Source organism: Rana temporaria, chromosome 1 (assembly GCF_905171775.1).
Source record: "Rana temporaria chromosome 1, aRanTem1.1, whole genome shotgun sequence".
Lineage (NCBI taxonomy): Eukaryota > Metazoa > Chordata > Amphibia > Anura > Ranidae > Rana > Rana temporaria.
In genome coordinates, this window is record NC_053489.1 from 280,164,575 (window position 1) to 280,184,115 (window position 19,541).

The 19,541-nt window shown below is 41.0% G+C and overlaps 1 protein-coding gene across 3 annotated transcripts in view; it reads right to left on the bottom strand.

Moving 5' to 3' along the window:
* PCSK5 (proprotein convertase subtilisin/kexin type 5) overlaps positions 1 to 19,541 on the bottom strand; it is a 508,063-nt gene that overhangs the window by 290,316 nt on the left and 198,206 nt on the right. For all 3 annotated transcript variants that reach the window (XM_040356083.1, XM_040356101.1, XM_040356092.1), the window contains exon 8: positions 2,330 to 2,542. In XM_040356083.1, coding sequence (XP_040212017.1) covers positions 2,330 to 2,542 — 213 coding nt within the window. The remainder of the gene's footprint in view (positions 1 to 2,329; positions 2,543 to 19,541) is intronic.

The following is a 19,541-nucleotide window of genomic DNA, read 5'->3' on the forward strand; positions in this document are numbered from 1 at the left end:
ATCATAATAATTTTTGTCTCTCAATATCTACATGAAAATTTATAATTATAATCTATCTAAACCCTTAAGCTATACTGCATGTTGTTAAATACACCGATCTCTTATTGTAAAGCAGTATTAGCCTCAAAAATGAAAGTTTATTATATTGCAGCTTACCAATACCAACATTTTCTTAGGCTTTTTTTTATTATCTGGTGATTTGGCTGCCAGAAAGTCAGATTTTTTTTTAACTTCCAAAGTGACAATTAGAGGGTTGAGACAAACCAGTTAAAGTGGAACGTTATGCATAACAACTTGATAAAAAATAAAGTTCTTTAGCAAGGAACGTCAATTCCACATTAATAATTATGCCACCAAAATGAGTGTGTGCTGTACGTGTACTTTTCGGGTCCCCTCCTCTGGTTTCACATTTGGCACCTTTCAGGGGGAGGGGGAGCAGATACCTGTATAAGGCCCCATACACACGATAGAATCCATCCGCTGAAAAATCCCAGCGAATGGGTTTCAGCGGATAGATCCTATGGTGTGTACACTCCAGCGGATCTGTTTCCGCGGATATTTATCCCCTGGGATGGATTTCCAGCGGATAAATATTTGATGACATGCTATCAAATCTATCCGCTGGAATCCATCCCAACGGATGGATCCGCTGGTCTGTACAGACTCACCGGATCCATCCGTCCGAAGGGATCCCCCGCATGCGTCGTAATGATTCGACGCATGCGTGGAATTCCTTATATGACAGCGTCGCGCACGTCGTCGCGTCATAATCGCGGCGACGGCGCGACACGTCATCGCCAGAGGATTTCGGCGCGGATTTCGATTCGATGGTGAGTACACTCCATCGCATTGGAAATCCGCGCAAATCCTCGAGAGGATTTATCCGCAGATACGGTCCGCTGGACCGTATCCGCGGATAAATCCTCTTGTGTGTATGGGGCCTAATACAGGTATTTGCTCCCACTTCCGGCGATAGATCGCCGCAGATTTCGCAGCGATCTACGCCATGTCCGGCCCCCCTGCTGTCCTATGGGAGACACACAGGTCTCAGAAGACAACAGGGACCAGTGAGGACACGCAGCGTAACTGGCACGTGTAAAGTATGTGAAGTAGGGAACCAACTGCTGCGGAGTACTCCTTAAATAAATCTCTGCTGCTCCTCCATCTAGAGCGGAGACACTCTATAACAGAAAATATGTTACTGCCCGCTTTACCAGGTGAAAATAAGGGAAACAGCCTAACAAATGAAAACTATTGCAGCCACCACATCTAAGAATTAGTAACCTGCAATATATATTTTTGGGGATTTTGGCTTTAATACCACTTTAATGCAATATGCCTTTAATGCCAGGCCTGAAGTTTTTCTTAAAAACTTAATAAAGCTTAGCCCCCAAGCATTCCTGTTTAAAGGTGACAAAAGTGCTTTTCTTTTCCTTGCACATGACTAGATATTTTATAGTGCTTTACCTCTTTAGTAGATAAGACACTGTTACAAATGAAAAAGGGTAATTACCCACAGAAAAATTACCCTTAGTACTATCTCATACAAAAGCATCTGGAAGACTTAATTTAATTTTTAAATTAAGTCTTTAAGGCCCTGTACACACGATCAGTCCAAACTGATGAAAACTGAAGTTCAGTTTCATCGGTCCAAACCGACCGTGTGTGGGCCCCATCGGTCTGTTGTCCTTCGGTCTCAAAATTTAGAACTTGCTTTAAAATTGGACCGATGGACGCCTGACCGATAGGTCAAAACCGATGGTTAGTACGCAAAAGCATCGGTTCCAAACCCGGGCATGCTCAGAATCAAGTCGACGCATGCTTGGAAGCATTGAACTTCATTTTTCTCTGCACATTGTTGTGTTTTACGTCACCGCGTTGGACTCGATCGGTTTTTGAACTGATGGTGTGTAGGCACATCAGACCATCAGTCAGCTTCATCGGTTAACCGATGAAACTGAACTTCAGTCCGTTTTCATCAGTTTGGACTGATCGTATGTACAGGGCCTTACAGATAATAAAATGTTAAAAGCAATTCTAAAAATAAAACCAGTGCTGCAGTAAAGGTACTAAGTACCTATGCTGGAGTTAATATTGATTCCTATAATCCCTAGATCACCTTTGAACCTAGACAATGGCTGTCCAAGTACAGATTAGTCTCTGCTTCTCCAGCCACTTAAAGCCATAGAAAAAAAGCCTGGACACTTGTTCAAGTATATCCTTGATCACACATTGTAAAATTATCTGTGTGCTTTATCTTTCTTATACTAAACAACACATAAACATTATTATAATTATTATTATGTGTCTTAGAACAAACAATCCATACCACTTTTCTGTCATATGATTCCCCGCTGCTGTAAGTTGTCGCCAGTGTTGAGGCACACTCTTCCAGATACCAGGGTTTTTTGCCACTTTCAGTTGTGCTGCTAATAGAGATGGTGTAGATAGAATTGGTATAACCATCGCAGGAGCAGTGATCTCTACTTCTACCACCATTACCAGAAGCCCATACGAATATTGAACCGTATCCTCGTCTTCCCTACAAAAGATGCAAAGGTTCATTATTAATACATAAAAAAACGACAACAACTACAAAAGCGACATATATATATACAGCGGTAATGAATTTCAACAGGCATCTCTCAGGCCTCATACACACGACCGAGAAACTCGACGGGCGAAACACATCGTTTTTCTCGTCGAGTTCCTTGTAAAGCCGTTGAGAAACTCGACAAGCCAATTTTCTCCTTTCCCGTCAAGGAAATAGAGAACATGCTTTATTTTTGGCTCGTCGAGTTTCTCGACAGTTTCCTCGACGAAAATGTACACACGACCAGTTTCCTCGGCAAAAAAAATTCTGTTTTTTGCCGAGAAACTCGGTCATGTGTACGAGGCCTCAAATAGCTAAGCTTCCATACATAGAAACACATTGCAGGTCAGTGCTGCCAAAGAATTCTGACTGTACTGAAGCTTTAATAGGAAGCTGGGAGCAGTAAAAATCTGCTTATATGAAGTTATCCACATATGTAGGTGTGTTTTATCCTTACTAACAGTTATTCAGTCATGGAATACTTAAAAAATGAGCCATGTGGCAATTTGTATTTTCTTAAATTGGTCCCATTACCTACAGTGATGTATGTGACAACCAGACAACCATGGAAACAGTTTATAGATAAGTTGAATAATGTATGAATTATTCATTTAATTATTAGCAACTGAAACACAAGATTTTTAAATAAGCCTGCGTGCATTTTAATTGTGTTTAACAAATGCAATAAATACATTTGAACTTTTCACAGGAATATTACCATGTTTATTTGTTTCATATTTACTTCACAGCAAACAAAAAGGGTGCTTAGATGACTTGTGAAGTGCTAATGCTCTGCTGTTTATATAAAAGCAGCTGCGGAATTCTATTGATGTGCACACACATGATTATCAAAACAAAATACTGCGTTACTAAAAAATTAATTACTAAAAAGAAACACCTAAAGCAAAACCATTTTCTGAAATATATGCATAGCCTAAAATATTTCTTATGCATTACCTAATGCAATTGCTTTTCTTTTGAAAATAAGCTCTTGTAATCACTGGTGAAAGACGATGGCCAAGTACCCAAAAACGGTTGGATTTCCCATCATTGGGATGTTCAGCAATTAAGAACCTGGCAGGTACCACAAGCTTATCAAACATACACACTGCCTAACACAAATAAGGAAATCATTATACTGAACTATTTAAAACAGCTAGATGTAGAGAATGTTCACTATGCAAAGGGAAATTTCAGCTCAGTGAATAAAGTAAAGATGTGTTCATTGAACTTCCCTTAACCACTTAAGGACCGGACCAATATGCTGCTATATGACCCAAGGGGTTTTTACAATTCGGCACTGCGTCGATTTAACAGACAATTGCGCGGTCGTGCGACGTGGCTCCCAAACAAAATTGGCGTCCTTTTTTCCCCACAAATAGAGCTTTCTTTTGGTGGTATTTTATCACCTCTGCGTTTTTTATTTTTTGCACTATAAACAAAAATAGAGCGACAATTTTGAAAAAAATTCAATATTTTTTACTTTTTGCTATAATAAATATCCCCAAAAACATATCTAAAAAAAAAATTAGGCCGATGCGTATTAGTCTACCTATTTTTGGTAAAGAAAATCGCAATAAGCATTTATCGATTGGTTTGCGCAAAATTTATAGCGTTTACAAAATAGGGGATAGTTTTATTGCATTTTTATTTTTTTATTTTTTACTACTAATGGCGGCGATCAGCGTTTTTTTTCGTGACTGCGACATTATGGCGGACACTTCGGACAATTTTGACACATTTTTGGGACCATTGTCATTTTCACAGCAAAAAATGCATTTAAATTGCATTGTTTATTGTGAAAATGACAGTTGCAGTTTGGGAGTTAACCACAGGTGGCGTTGTAGGAGTTAGTGTTCACTTAGTGTGTGTTTACAACTGTAGGGGGGTGTGGCTGTAGGACTGACGTCATCGATCGAGTCTCCCTATAAAAGGGATCACTTGATCGATACGCCGCCACAGTGAAGCACGGGGAAGCCGTCACGGGGAAGCCGTGTTTACATACGGCTCTCCCCGTTCTTCAGCTCCGGGGAGCGATCGCGACGGATGAATATATATAATATATAAATGAATAGCCGCGCCGTCGTCCCGGATCGCTCCCCGAGGGAATCCGACCGCCGCAAGTACCGGGGAGGGTCCCGATCGGACCCCCGACCCACGTCTAGGCAGGCACGTACAGGTACGTTGATGTGCCTGTCCGTGCCATTCTGCCGACGTAAATGTACATGTGGCGGTCGGGAAGTGGTTAAGTACAGTTGGGTATTCAAAATGCAGATAGTTTCACTTTATCTGCCCAGCTAAGGAAGTATTCACTTTAGCTCTCAGCGCCTTAGCAAATCAACCTCATTGTATCAACTAATACTTTGATTAGTTCATATATTTTCTTCCCCAACTAAAGTTACGATACAGGTTTGAAAACCTATTTAAAACAGATTTTGGTAGAACACAGTTGATTTCGAGGATGTTCACTATGCAAAGGGAAATTTCACTCAGCTCAGTGGATAAAGTAAAGATGGGTTCATCCTATCGTGTACAGTACAAGCAAAAAAAATGTTTTTAACCATTTCAATAGAGGTCACTTTCACCCCCTTCCTGCCCAGGCCAATTTTAAGCTTGCAGCGCTGTCGCATTTTGAATGACATATGCGTGGTCATGGAACACTGTACCCAAACAACATTTTTTATCATTTTTTTCCCTCAAATAGAGTTTTCTTTTGGTGGTATCTGATCACCACTAGAGTTTTTATTTTTTGTGCTACACATATAAGGATAATGAAAATTTTGAAAAAAATACATTTTTTTCTTTGTTTTTGTTACAAAACTTTGTAAATACGTATGTTTTCTCCTTCACTGATAAGCCTGCACTGACGAGGCAGTACTGATGATGAGGCACTTATAAGCAGCACTGATATGCAGCAATGATAGGGACCACTGATGGGCACTCATAGGTGGCACTGATGGGGACTCATAGGTGGCACTAATAGGTGCTACTGATGGGCACTGGTGGGTGGCACTGATAGGCATCACTGATGGGTGGCACTGATAGGCATTACTGATCAGGTGGCACTGGCAAGCATCACTGATGGGCACAGAGTGCCATTCCTAATGAAAGCTACTGTTACCAGCTTTACCCGGACACTGATATAAGTCATAAGAATGCTATATACTGCTGATGAGAAAAGGTATTTGACAGTTTATATTTACTAAAATAATTGCATTTTCATATTCTGTGTACTGTGGGAGACCAGATTTAGTGAATGCAGGGTCCTGGGTTTAGTAACACTTTATTTTTATTATATTATAGGAGGAATCAGTTCCCTGCTCATTAGAACTTACAATCTAGGAATTTAAGGCAATGTTAAAGGGTCGGATTGTATACTTCTAATCCACATACACTATATTAGCAGAAGCCTTTACATGCACATGAACTTTAATGGAATCCCAGTCTTAGTCCGTAGGGTTCAATATTGAGTTGGCCCACCCTTTGCAACTATAACAGCTTCAACACTTCTGGGAAGGCTGTCCACAAGGTTTAGGAGTGTGTCTATGGGAATGTTTGACCAGTCTTCCAGAAGCGCATTTGTGAGGTCAGGCACAGATGTGGACGAGAAGGCCTGGCTCACAGTCTCCGCTCTAGATCATCCCAAAGGTGTTCTATCTGGTTGAGGTCTGGACTCTGACTCTGTGCAGTGCCAGTCAAGTTCCTCCACCCAAAACTCGCTCATCCATGTCTTTATGGACCTTGTTTGTGCACTGGTGCGTAATCATGTTGGAACAGGAAGGGGCCATCCCCAAACTGTTTGGGAGCATGAAATTGTCCAAAATGTCTTGGTATGCTGACGCCTTAAGAGTTCCCTTCACTAGAACTAAGGGGCCAAGCCCAACCCCTGAAAACAACCCCACACCATAACCCCCCCCCCCCCCCCCCACACCATAATCTCCCCTCCATCAAATGATTTAGACCAGTGCACAAAGCAAGGTCCATAAAGACAACATGAATGACTTTGGGGTGGAGGAACTTTACTGGATTGCACAGAGTCCTGACCCCAACCCTATAGAACACCTTTGGAATGAATTAGAGTGGAGACTGCAAGTCATGTATACCCACAATGCAGAGAAAAGGCAGAATTGTAAGGCCCCAAACTGAAAATGCAGTAGACATGCAGCAAAGTGAAGGAATCACAGATGTGCTAGAAAAAAAAATCGGGACATTGAAGTACATGTCCTTTATGTCTTCAGAGGCCAGCAAGTCCCCCTATTAACAGTCCAGGTAGATTCCATGTAGGGTCTTGATATATATATATAAAATGATGCGCTAAACAAAAATTTCATATTAGATTTTTAAATCCAACTGTAAAAATCACAAATCCGGGATAAGTACTTGAATCTAAAAAAACTCCACCTCATGCCTGCACCGTCACCGACGGCCATATAGACTCCTACCAGAGAGCCTGGACCCTTTATTATGATGGGTAAAACAGGCTTGATGCAACAATCTTTGCAGGGGTCATCAGTTGGAGATGTGTTCTCAGCTCAAACAGGGCATGAGCAGGATATTCAAACCAAGCTCTATCCGCCCCATGATCAGATTGGTCATAACATGAAAGTGATGCCAGATATTGTAAAATCCCAAAAGGTTTGTTTAATATAAAGTATTGCACTTACATTAGTATGGGTAAAACCAGCGTTGTGTAAAATATAGGCGGCCGCTTTAAGATATCCAGGCACTGTGCAAAAAAACGATAGCAGGAAACAGCTCCTAACCAACACAAAAGGACTTCTTCCAGGGGACTTAACAGTTCAAGCAGAATTTCACTCTCTCAATCAACATTGATTGGTTTTAATTCATATGCTGCTAGTATTAGTAAATAGATAGAAAAGTATATAATATTTACTTGTTTTAAACTTTTTTTACATTTCTTCAGTTACTCCCTGACAAATGATGTCATACATCCCAGGAATCTTCAGGGGAGGATGGATTTTCTCAGCTAAACACACCCTCCTACCTACATGTCTGAGCTAAAGGGTGGATGGATTCCAGGAAGTAAATGCTATATGAATTATCTGCTCTTACTTAAAGCGGTTGTATACCTGCACAAAAAAACAACAACCTGTAAAGCAAAGGCATAATGAGCTAGTATGCACCACAAACTAGCTCATTATAAAATACTTACCTTAGAATGAGGCGTCGGCATCTGATCCTGGTAACCGCCGAGGGAGCTGACGTTCTCCCCTCTGCGTATCTTACGTGGCTCTGACGCTGTGAGTGGGCAAAGCCGCGATGACATCACTCCCACACATGCACATGTGAGTCTTCTTTTTCCGGCAAGGTCTGGCGGTGTCTGCCGGACCTTCAACTGGACCTTCACAGCGCCAATGCTCCACTGACGTCAGCGGCTGCATGCAAAGTGAATATCTCCCAAACCTTACAAGTTTAGGAGATATTTATTTTACCTACAGGTAAGCCTTATTATAGGCTTACCTGTAGGTAAAAATGTAACATACGGGTATACAACCACTTTAAGATGGCCAATGGCCAGAAATGCTTCTTCAAAGTGATTTCTCAGCAAAATAAAGCATGGAGACATGGGTTAGTAGGTGAGTTTGCGTTAAATATTAAAAAAATATTAACCCTCCTGGCGGTATCCCAGAGCGTTACTCGGGGTTGATTTTTTTTGGCTAAAATCGGTAACCCCGAGTCACGTTTGGGGTAGCTATGCAGAGCCTGCAGCGTGCGCTGGCTTACCTTGTCCTGGATCCAGCGATGTCACCGCGCTGTGTGAGCGAGCGGGACCTCGCTCGATTCACACAGCGTCCTCCTGTGCCGCCGATCTCCGTTCCCTGCGACGTTACGACGCACGGGAGCGGAGATCGGCGCCAAATTCAAAAACGTAAACAAACACTATACATACAGTATACTGTAATCTTATAGATTACAGTACTGTATGTAAAAAAAACACCCCCCCCCCCCCTTGTCCCTAGTGGTCTGTCCTGTGTCATGCATGTTCTTTTATATAATAAAAACCTTTCTTTCTGCCTGCAAACTGTAGATTGTCCATAGCAACCAAAAGTGTCCCTTTATGTCAAAAATAGTTTTAGATCAGCTAGAAAACAGCGATAATAAATTATAATCACTTGCAGAATTGTGCGATAGCAATTTGTGGGGAAATTCGTCATAAAAAAAAAAAATAATGACTGCGACAATTCTGCAACTGAGCAAATTTCAGTGATTTTGAGTTGATTACATTATTGAATAATTTTTATTAGAATTATATTATTATTTGTTATAATTATTTATAATTATTTATTATATTATAATTTATAATTTTGTTTTTAAAAAAATTACATACCCGGGATGCCTATTAAACTCTGGTTTGGTCAGATTTAAGTGAGTTATTCCTAAGAATTACAGGCCTACAGTATAAAACGCCAAATTTCCTTGCAAATAATGGTAACGCTTTCAGCATGTTTTTTCTGAAAGAATCATACCGCCAGGGAGGTTAAATAGCATTTTTGGTTTGTGGTGCTCAGTACTTTTGCTTTAAATAGCATACGTGATTTCTGTATTGTCTCAGGCTTCTCACCTGCACTTTTATTTGGTATTTATGAAACAGACTGGCTTTTACAAAAGTAACAAATAGAGTAATGTTGTATAGTCTTGTACCACAGGGGCATCGCTAGTACTGGGCAAAGTAGCCCCCATCTCCTGCAGGGTGCCCTGGGCCCCAATCACTGTGATATGTGCAATTTGTGATGACTAATAGAATTAGCATATCACAAGCAAAAGGCACAGAGCCAGTCAAATGGCTCTGTGTCATCTGAATACTGTAATGGCCAACCACAGCAATCACAAATGTAAGCACAGCTTATGATTACATTAGAGAGCATGCCCTTTGCTCATCTGGTGCTGATCCTCCTCATTCTGCAGCTGGCACTTCTGTCTGGTACTGTAAGTCAACATTCTCCCAGAGGCCATCAACAAAAGGGGGGACACACTGACCACCACTGAGCAGTGAGGGTGTGTGAACCCTAACCTCTGAGCAGCAAGGGGGACACACTAACCCCCAGTAAACAGCAAGGGGGGCACACTAACCACCACTGAACAGCAAGGAGGGGCACGCTGACCAATGAGCAGCAAGGGGAGGAGGCTTACCGACCATCACTCAGCAGCAAGAGAATACAAAGTGGCCTGATTGACCACAAAAAGGGCACAATGAACACCAGTGTAAGGGGGCACAGTGACCACCAATCTATGAGGGCACAGACACTGACTGCCCATGTTAGGGGGCACAGACACTGACTGCCAATGTAAAGGTAGCACAGACACTGACCACCAATGTAAAGGGAGCACAGACACTGACCAACGTATAGGGGCAGAGTCACTGGCCACTGGGTATTTTTTCTCCCATTAACCACCAACACCAGGCAATTTTTCCTCCCCCTGACCAACAATGCAGTTTTTTTTCCTCCTGCTGACCACTGATACCAGGTAATCTTTACTCCCCCTGACCACCAACACCAGGCATTGTTTTTCTCCCTTTATCTCTGATGCCTCCCCTGACCGTCAATGCCCAGATTTTTTTTCTTCAGCTGACCACCGACACTGGTCATTTTTTCCTCTAGCACTATGACACCTGTACTGTTGACCGCAGCACTATAAATATTGTGTTGTACCCAACAAAGTGCTTGCCACTGTACAATAAAAACTCCTGACTAAACAATTTGGGGCATCCTGTTTGCTAAGTAGTTTATAACTATTTTACTGAAGTTCTTCTTTAAGGTTTATGTGTGTGTGTAAGTTTAATTTGTGATACAGTAATTACCGTAATAAGTATTTTGTAGGTACAAAGACTGTGGCATATGTGCAGTGCAGTGTGTACTGCAAGTAGGCTTAGTCTATATTTAACCATGTTCCTTGGGGCACACCAAATATCCAGTGAAATTTTGCAAAACCCACTCTCTGCCTCAGCATGCACAACGCATTTTATCATTTCCAGTTGCTGAGGTTAGAGATATGTCTGGGAGATTCTTGTTTGTAGCACAGTATTTGAAGCATATGTTGTGGGTGCTGAAGCACTATTGTATATGTGTGTGGTATATACAGTGAGTAGGTAATTTATTTAACCCTACTCCTTTAACCCCTTCAATTAACCCACACCCACCATTCGCTGAGGCACCCTCAAAGTGCTGCTTCATTTATTTTCTCCTAGCAATGCCCCTGGTGTACAAACATTCATATGAACAATATTAGTATAAACGTATATGGATCATAAAATATATTTTTAGAAAAAAAAAAGACTGGTTGTAAAATAGCAACAGCACAACTGGAGCAAATGTATTTAATGATTTACTTGCTGAGCATTATGCAAAATATCAGAGCATTCCAACTTAGTGCCATGAGCTTTTGGTTTACTGTATGTCAATGGGCAAATGCAGCTTGCTTTCATGTCCAGATCAGATTGAGATGCTTATGGGATTTTTCATAATTAATTGACAGGTGCATTTGACTACAGTCCACCTTCCACTGACATGCATCGAAGCCCTGCTAAGCTGCTGAAGTCAACTTACTTCAAGCTGCCTTTGAATTACCATCAACTAGTATGCGGAGAGAAGCATTTCTGACACCAAAAATTGACACAATTCCTAAATCAAGCATTACCACCCTGAAACCACATTTCAGCTATTTAACACAAGAAGATGTACCAAGATTGTTACCAAATGTTTACTACCTACACTTTACATATTGGTAACAAAATCAGAACCATCTGTACAATGATAATGCCCAAGCTCTGCTGCAATTCCACCAACACTAGTGACTATCTTTCTAGTATCTCTAGGCGGAACACTCGGTTTCCCAGCAAACACTCTATCACGAACGAGAGGGCGATTGTGATAGGCGGAGCACTGAACACAGTGTTTTCTGGGAAACCGAGTGTTCCGCCTAGAGATACTAGAGAGATAGTCACTAGTGTTGGTGGAATTGCAGCAGAGCTTGGGCATTATCATTGTACAGATGGTTCTGCTGTTCAGCCGGAACAATTCTTGTGCTGTTCTGCCTATCACAGAACAGCACAAGGAGGAGCGCGATTTTTTAAAACTATACGGCCGCCGTCAATGTCACAGACTCGGGTACACAGATCGGATTCTGCAATGGGCACGGTGAGGTCAGGCTGCAATGGGCACAGTGAGGTCAGGCTGCAAATGGGCACAGTGAGGTCAGGCTGCAAATGGGCACAGTGAGGTCAGGCTGTAAATGGGCACAGTGAGGTCAGGCTGTAAATGGGCAGTGAGGTCAGGCTGTAAATGGGCACAGTGAGGTCAGGCTGCAAATGGGCATTGCAGGAACAAAGATTGTCTCTGGACAGCCACACTCTGAACAAATTGTAGCCTTTTATTGAAAGAAGGACAGCACTACAAGTCACAGCAAAATAAAACCTGACTGCTGACGCGTTTCGCACTGAAACTAGTGCTTAGTCACAGCTATAACTAAGCACTAGTTTCAGTGCGAAACGCGTCAGCAGTCAGGTTTTATTTTGCTGTGACTTGAAGTACTGTCCTTGTTTCAATAAAAGGCTACAATTTGTTCAGAGTGCGGCTGTCCAGAGACAATCGTTGTTCCTGCTTTGCTAAGTGCTTTGCCTGCACCTGAGTTGTCTGCAACGGAGAATATTCATCTGGGTTCCCACCTGGAGCGGCTATTCCCTTTCCCCTTGAAAATAGGCATTTTTGATCATTATTTCCGCTTACAGTAGCTGCTGAATTATCACCCTCGGCTTAAACTTGAGTCAATAAGTTTTCCCATTTTTTTTTGGTGGTAAAATTAGGTCCTCGGCTTATACTCGGGTCGGCTTATACTCGAGTATATATGGTAACTTCTCTTCAGTCTGTTTGAATTTAACTGATTTCAAAGTTTGGGTCTGCCTGCAGTCGTTGTGCGATTTAAAAAGCAAATGTTTTAATGGGTGAAGGAGCCAGAGTACACAGCACTGTTCTCTGCATAACAGCATTATTATGATACATGGCCAAGCTGTGTTGGAAAAAGGTAGTAAGGCACAATCAAGTCCAGTACTTGACAAGGATATTTACAACGCTATGTTTTTGGCTTTCTAAATGACAATTAAAGAAGTTTATCAGTTGAATCACATAGCTCATCATTCCATGAAACGTATACTTTTAATAGGAGAATGTTTACTTCAATTTTTAAGAAAAGCAGGCTTTAGCAGATATTTAAGCTTTGGCACCATACAGAGAAGTAAAAATATAGGAGTAAAAAAGGTAATGCCTTCTTTAACGCTCCTTCTTGATTAAAGTTAATCTGCCAAATGCACCAGCTTCAATATTTGTAAGTCACTGACCTGCGACTAGTATAGAGATTCTGATGTTTGCCCAGTTTTTTTTTGTTCCATGCTTTTCGTGGCTTGTGATAAAAAAGGCAACACAGCCAGACAACTAGCATTTTCAAAACACGGCCAGAAATTGTAGCCCCCAAGTTTCTCTCAAACATTTGCACTTTAAGTCCACACGTTCAGTCCCAGTAGATTGTTATGCCTCTACAATTTCAACAATTAAATTACCCTACAACTGTAATAAAGACCAGTAATTTTACAAAAAAATTACATACAGTATTCTCCAATGTTATTACTTTGGGACACAAAGATATACTTATTTGAATTAGTTGGATCCTCATAAACAAATTTTCAGAGCTAAGAAAATAATTGTTTTTTATTACTATTCAATGGTAATGTTCAGCTGTGGCAACAATATATGTAGTGTCAAGAAATGACTAGATAAAGAATATTGCAAGACTACAGATTTTAATAACCCTGCCAAGGAAAATATACCTGGCATCAGTAATGAAGAAATTGTTACAGCTGAGATATTGTGAGTCAGAGTAATGAAACCGAGAAGCACTGTTCTGCCTTTAGTACACAACAGTGGCATAACATCTTAAAAATGCACAAATTAAATATTCCCAGCACACATCACAAATCTATTAATTACAATGATTTTACCACTCAGCTGAAGAAAAATAAGTGCATTTCATATAGACTGTTTACAGGTTACATATACTGTATATGATTATTGTTAATTATTATTATGCCTGATTAGTAATAAACAGGTATGCAAATCTGCATGTTTTGACATGAATCATTGTCTACATTCTTAACACCACCCCCTCAAGTTGTAAAAAAAGATGTGTAAAACACTCTTCTCACCACTTAGCCACACCAAGAACCTTTTACTTTGCTGCCTATTGCAGCGGGACCACATAAGGCCTCATGTACACTGCTGCTGGTAAACTGACGTTTAGGAGCAGTTGGGCATTTTTTTCAACTGCTCCTGAACTTTAATGTTATCTTATCAGTACTTTAATGTTATCTTATCAGTACTTTAATGTTATCTTATCAGTACAAGTACACTGGTTAGTTTATAGTCATTTATAGGCAGTTGTGTTTAGAGGCTTTTTCTTGAACCCAACAAAAATGCGTTCAGAAGCTGTATTTAGAGGCAGTTGAAGCGCCAAACGTGGCTAAACGTGGCAACTCGTGTTTAGCAGCGTTTCGTTTACAGACTTTTTTAATTTTAACAAAAAAATGTTTTTTTCAACTGCTTCTAGACACAAACGCGGCTAAACGTCCGTTTTTAGACACTGATTTTTAGCTGTCAAGATAAATCATTCAGGAGAGGTTGAACAACGTCCCCGCGTACATGAAGCCTAAGAGGATAGATGTGGCCATCAAGCTGCATCTTTTGCCTATTCTGTTTGTCACTTTATTGTGTTCTTATGCATACATTGCTACCCGTAGGACTTTGGACACATATAGCTAGATTCAGAGACGTTTACGCCGGCGTATCAGTAGATACGCCGTCGTACGTAACTCTGAATCTACGCCGTCGTAGATTTAAGCGTATTCTGGAAACCAGATACGCTTAAATTAGGCTAAGATACGAGCGGCATAAGTCTCCTACGCCGTCGTATCTTAGGGTGGATATTTACGCTGGCCGCTAGGTGCCGCTTCCGTTGTTTGCGGCATAGAATATGCAAATGAGCTAGATACGCCGATTCAGAAACGTACGTACGCCGTTTACGTAAGGCTTTTTCCGGTGTAAAGTTAGTCGAACAAAAAGCTGGCCTAGCCAATGTTAAGTATGGACGTCGTTCCCGCGTCGAATTTTGAAATGTTTACGTCTGCGTAAGTCGTCCGTGAATGGGGCTGGACGTAATTTACGTTCACGTCGAAACCAAATATGTCCTTGCGGCGTACTTTGGAGCAATGCACACTGGGATATGTCCACAGACGGCGCATGCGCCGTACGTTAAAAAACGTCAATCACGTCAGGTCACGAATCATTTACATAAAACATGCCCCCCTGTTCCTCATTTGAATTAGGCGCGCTTAGGCCGGCCCATTTACGCTACGCCGCCGTAACTTAGAAGGCAAGTGCTTTGTGAATACAGCACTTGCCTCTCTGACTTACGGCGGCGTATCCTAAATACGATATGCTACGCCGGGTCAAAATTAGGCCACCCTACCTGAATCCAGCTAATAATGCCTGGTACACATGGTGAGATTATCGGATGAATTATCGTATTTTTTTTTTAAATAAAAGAGGTTACTAAAGTTACGAAAATTCTCATACAACAGAATAAACATTTGGAAGTAATGTATTGTGCTGTATTTTCGGACATCAACTGTACTAATTATACGAATATTGTGCGATCTGGTATCTTACGAGAAAAAATTGTGCTTGCTCCATCGGATAATTTAGCATGAACTGTTTTGATTGGTTCACAAAAGCAGATCAAGCCGATAATCTGACTAACGATCAGGTTATCATATGATCGTCTCGAAAGCGGTATTTTACATACAATTTTCTGATTGTGTATACGATTCTTAAGGCTCAAATGGCAGAGCTAACACACTTGAATAAAGTCCCTCTTTGTTATCTTCCATTAATCCTTTTGTTGCCAAAAGTTGAACTCTAGATAATCTCTCCGCTTCATATTGATACATTAAGGCAGTCTACTAAGTTTACTGGGAGAAAATTCACTGGACGAGGATCTGACAGTTCAAGACATCATGGTCTGCAGGTGCCAACATTCATTGTTTTTTATTTGTGTTAATTACATTGATTATGTATTGAAAACCAATCATATCGTACCACATGTAATTCTATGGTAAAAGTTTCTTGCAGAAGGAGTCTACAAACACTATATCTATGAGCAAGTCTAGACTTGCTTCCAGTTGCAGCTGGTATCAATAAAACCTTCTTCTCTTTTGGAATTTACTGCCTTTTTATGTTGTTTTGTTATTTTCTACATCACTTTGCAAGAAAGATCCTCTAGAAAAATATCCCTCATGGGTTCAAAGGGTGTTTTTTGGTAGAGAAAACTAAGTTGACATCCAAAGGAAGCACAGGTGGGCTTTATACAAGATACATTTTGAAAGAAGGTTCTTACAGGGGAGGGTGAAGCAAGAGTAATTAGCAATAAAGCACTGCACACCACTTAAGTGTCCCTTGAATGAAAAAAAAATGTCACCTCCAGTCACAGCAGCTGTATGTGATTCAATGTTAGTCCAGGGATCTCTCCCGCTGACCTGTTGTTTTCTGACTGCCCCCCCCCCCCCCATCCAGAACACTCCATTGGCTGAGAGTGCTGATCGTGAGCCGGTCAGCTGCTGGTTTTCCAGCATGCTCGTCTGACAGAAACTGGCCAAATGGCTGGCTTATATCAGACCATCTGACTTACACACATGGGACGAATGTTGAAAAAAAGAGTAAAAATCGGAAAATATATATATATATTTTTTTTTTTCAAGTTTGATCAGAAATATTTTCAACACAAGTTCTATTATTGTGGGGAAAACATAAATTTTATTATGCTGCTTGTTCTATTACTCGATTTACATTAAAATAACATTTTTGGTACAAAGCATGTTACAGTCATTTACAAATGAAATAAAGTTTTGTTTTTATTTTTTGGCATATATTCCATTTTTCTCATAATGCATCAGTAATTTAAAGATCTTACTAATTTAAAACAGATATACCATTAACCACATATTTAACATATTTAACAGTAAGGCCCCGTACAGACGACCGAACATGTCTGCTGACACTGGTCCGCGGACCAGTTTCAGCAGACATGTTCGGTCGTGTGTAGGCCCGAGCGGGCAGGATTCCAGCAAACATTTGCCCGCCGGGCCTTTTCCCAGCGTGCAAATATTTCTGGACTTGTTTTAAAACAGCCCGCTGAAATCCTGCCCGCCTGGACATGTTCGGTCGTCTGTACAGACCTACCGTACATGTCCGAGCGCCCGCCATCCCTCGCATGTGTCGAATGACTTCGACACATGCGTGGAAGCATTTAACTGGCAGGGCCGCCCACGTCGCTGCGTAATCTTCGCGGCGATGGCGCGGACACGCCCCGCGTGTTTACGCGCGGATTTCTGTATAATGGTGAGTACAGCCACCATACAGAAATCCCCGGGCATACATGTACGGTGAAAACGGTCCGGCGGACCGGTTTCATCGTACATGTATGCTCGTCTGTACGCGGCCTAAGACCCCTTTTACGCTGACAGCCCCTGCCTTTAGCCCTAAAGCTCCGGTCTTTTTAGCAGCGCTTTAGCTCTGTTTTAGTGCCAATTTACAGCTTTTTTAGTGGGTCGGTTTTAACCCCCAAAAAAGGTTATAAACTCCAGTTTTGCAGCGCTTTCCAAGCGCATTTAAGGGGGTTTGGAAGTGCTGCCCAGTCATTGCAATGGGCAGGGCATTTTGGGAGCGCTGAATACAGCGCTCCCAACCCGCCCAATGATGCGGCTTGCATGACTTTTGGTAACGTCCCGCAAGCGCACCACTCGAGTGTGAAAAGTCACACTGCAGTGAATGGGAGGTGGTTTTAACGAGCTTAGCAGAGGCTATTTCTAGCACTAAAGTGCTTGAAAACCACCCTAGTGTGAGAAGGGTCTTAATCCTATAAGATAACAATTTATATATCTGCTTTTTAATATTTTTTTACAAACAATAATTTAAAATAGTAACATGGAACAGGGGGTGAAACTGTTAAAAGGTGCTTATACGTGTTGAAATTAATAGGGTAAGTAGTAAAATAAGAGCATGTCCTGGTTAATTAAGAGTTAGCTAAGGCCTCGTACACACGACCGAGAAACTCGACGGGCGAAACACATCGTTTTGCTGGTCGGGTTCCTTGTGAAGCCGTCGAGAAACTCGACAAGCCAATTTTCTCCATTCCCGTCAAGGAAATAGAGAACATGCTTTCTTTTTGGCTCGTCGAGTTTCTCAACAGTTTCCTCAACGAAAATGTACACACGACCGGTTTCCTCGGCAAAAAATATGTGTGTACGAAGTCTTACTCCCTGTGCACACAATAAAAATTCCTCTTTGTCAGCTGCAGATCTCACTAACAAATCTGTTTGACCGGGAACTCAGGAGATAAGACAGCCAGAGTATTACTTTTGTTTTGGTTTACACATGCTACACTAAATGCTCACTATGACTGTCTGTCAGGATGATCATTCAATGAGGAAGGCTTCTGACTTGCTCCCAGTCATAGGGTTGGGAGCTCATCTTTCTACAGGGAAGATAAGAAACTGCTGGACGTACAGGAGACACCTTGTGTACAGAGGATAGGGTTTTATGGGCATGTGTAAGACGCCGAAGGTAGGCAACTGGATATGGGTGCAATGAGCTACACTTAAAATGTATAAGAGCTGATGTTCAGAAATACATAAAAGTAAGGCCCTGATGAGGTAGGAGGTTCTTGAGAAAGAGGGTTCTTAAATCCCTAAAACTTTGTTTTTTCCTTCTCCTCTCTCTTTTTTTTTTACCAGGGTCTGGCTCAGCTTTCCTTTTCATTAAACTATCAAGGGTACTGAACTTCTTTATGTATTAGTAAACATCAGCTCTTATAAGTTTTAAGTAAATGCATATGTAAATGGTGATCACATCACACATGACGTTACCGTCGTGAAAATCAGAGCAAGAGCAATCCCAAGCTCTATGAACCACCTACACTAAAGATGCGTACCACCCATGATGTATGCCCCACACTTACTGTAGAGAAACTAAACAAAAATAAATGTGTTATCTCTCACTTTTAAAACCCCTAGTTCATTATTTGTTGATTTATGGTCAAACAATTAGATGTATAAAAATTGGTATGTTTACAAAAAAATATATGAAGATTTAAAAAGTACAATAAAGAAAACTTATGGTTTTGATCTCAGTTAAATTTATTGAAAAAGCACTCTGGAAAGAAATATATTGTTCATTGCACTAAACACGCTTAGAAATGAATGTCACCTAATAGCAACTGCTCCACTAAAGGTACACTGATCCTAGTATAATTGTATTACAAATTAATGTCAAGGATCTGTAAAAACCTGCTGACTAGCCAATGTCATATGGATAATATGTACAATGCCATGCTGTAAGTTGTGAAAACACTGCTTAACTTGCAAATTTTTTTTAAAAAAGTTGTTGTCCTTCAATCATTTTAGTAAAATAAAGACCTAACTTAGTTTGACTGACAATGTGTCAGAAAGCCATCAGAATCATTTCTAATTTTACAATTCACCTTACTAAGCCACAGGTCAATCTTCAGAAATGTCGCTAATTAATACACAATTATTTCCTTTTCATTTTCATGTCTTTAACTTGACTAGGGAATGAATTTGGTGCTAAACCCAATGAATAGTGATAACAGAGCCACAGTTACTGCAGAGAAAGAAAAGAAAAGGGACTGCTGTGATGGAAGGGAAAGCTTCCAGCTGAGTATGCCCTAAAAGCCCGGCAACACCACATCTCATCATTAATGTCCATCAAATGCGTTGGGCAGTCATCCAAGGCTTTGGACACAATGCTGTAATGGGAACAAGACGAAGTCCACCATGTAGCCTAGTAGGATTTGTTGGCACTAGGAT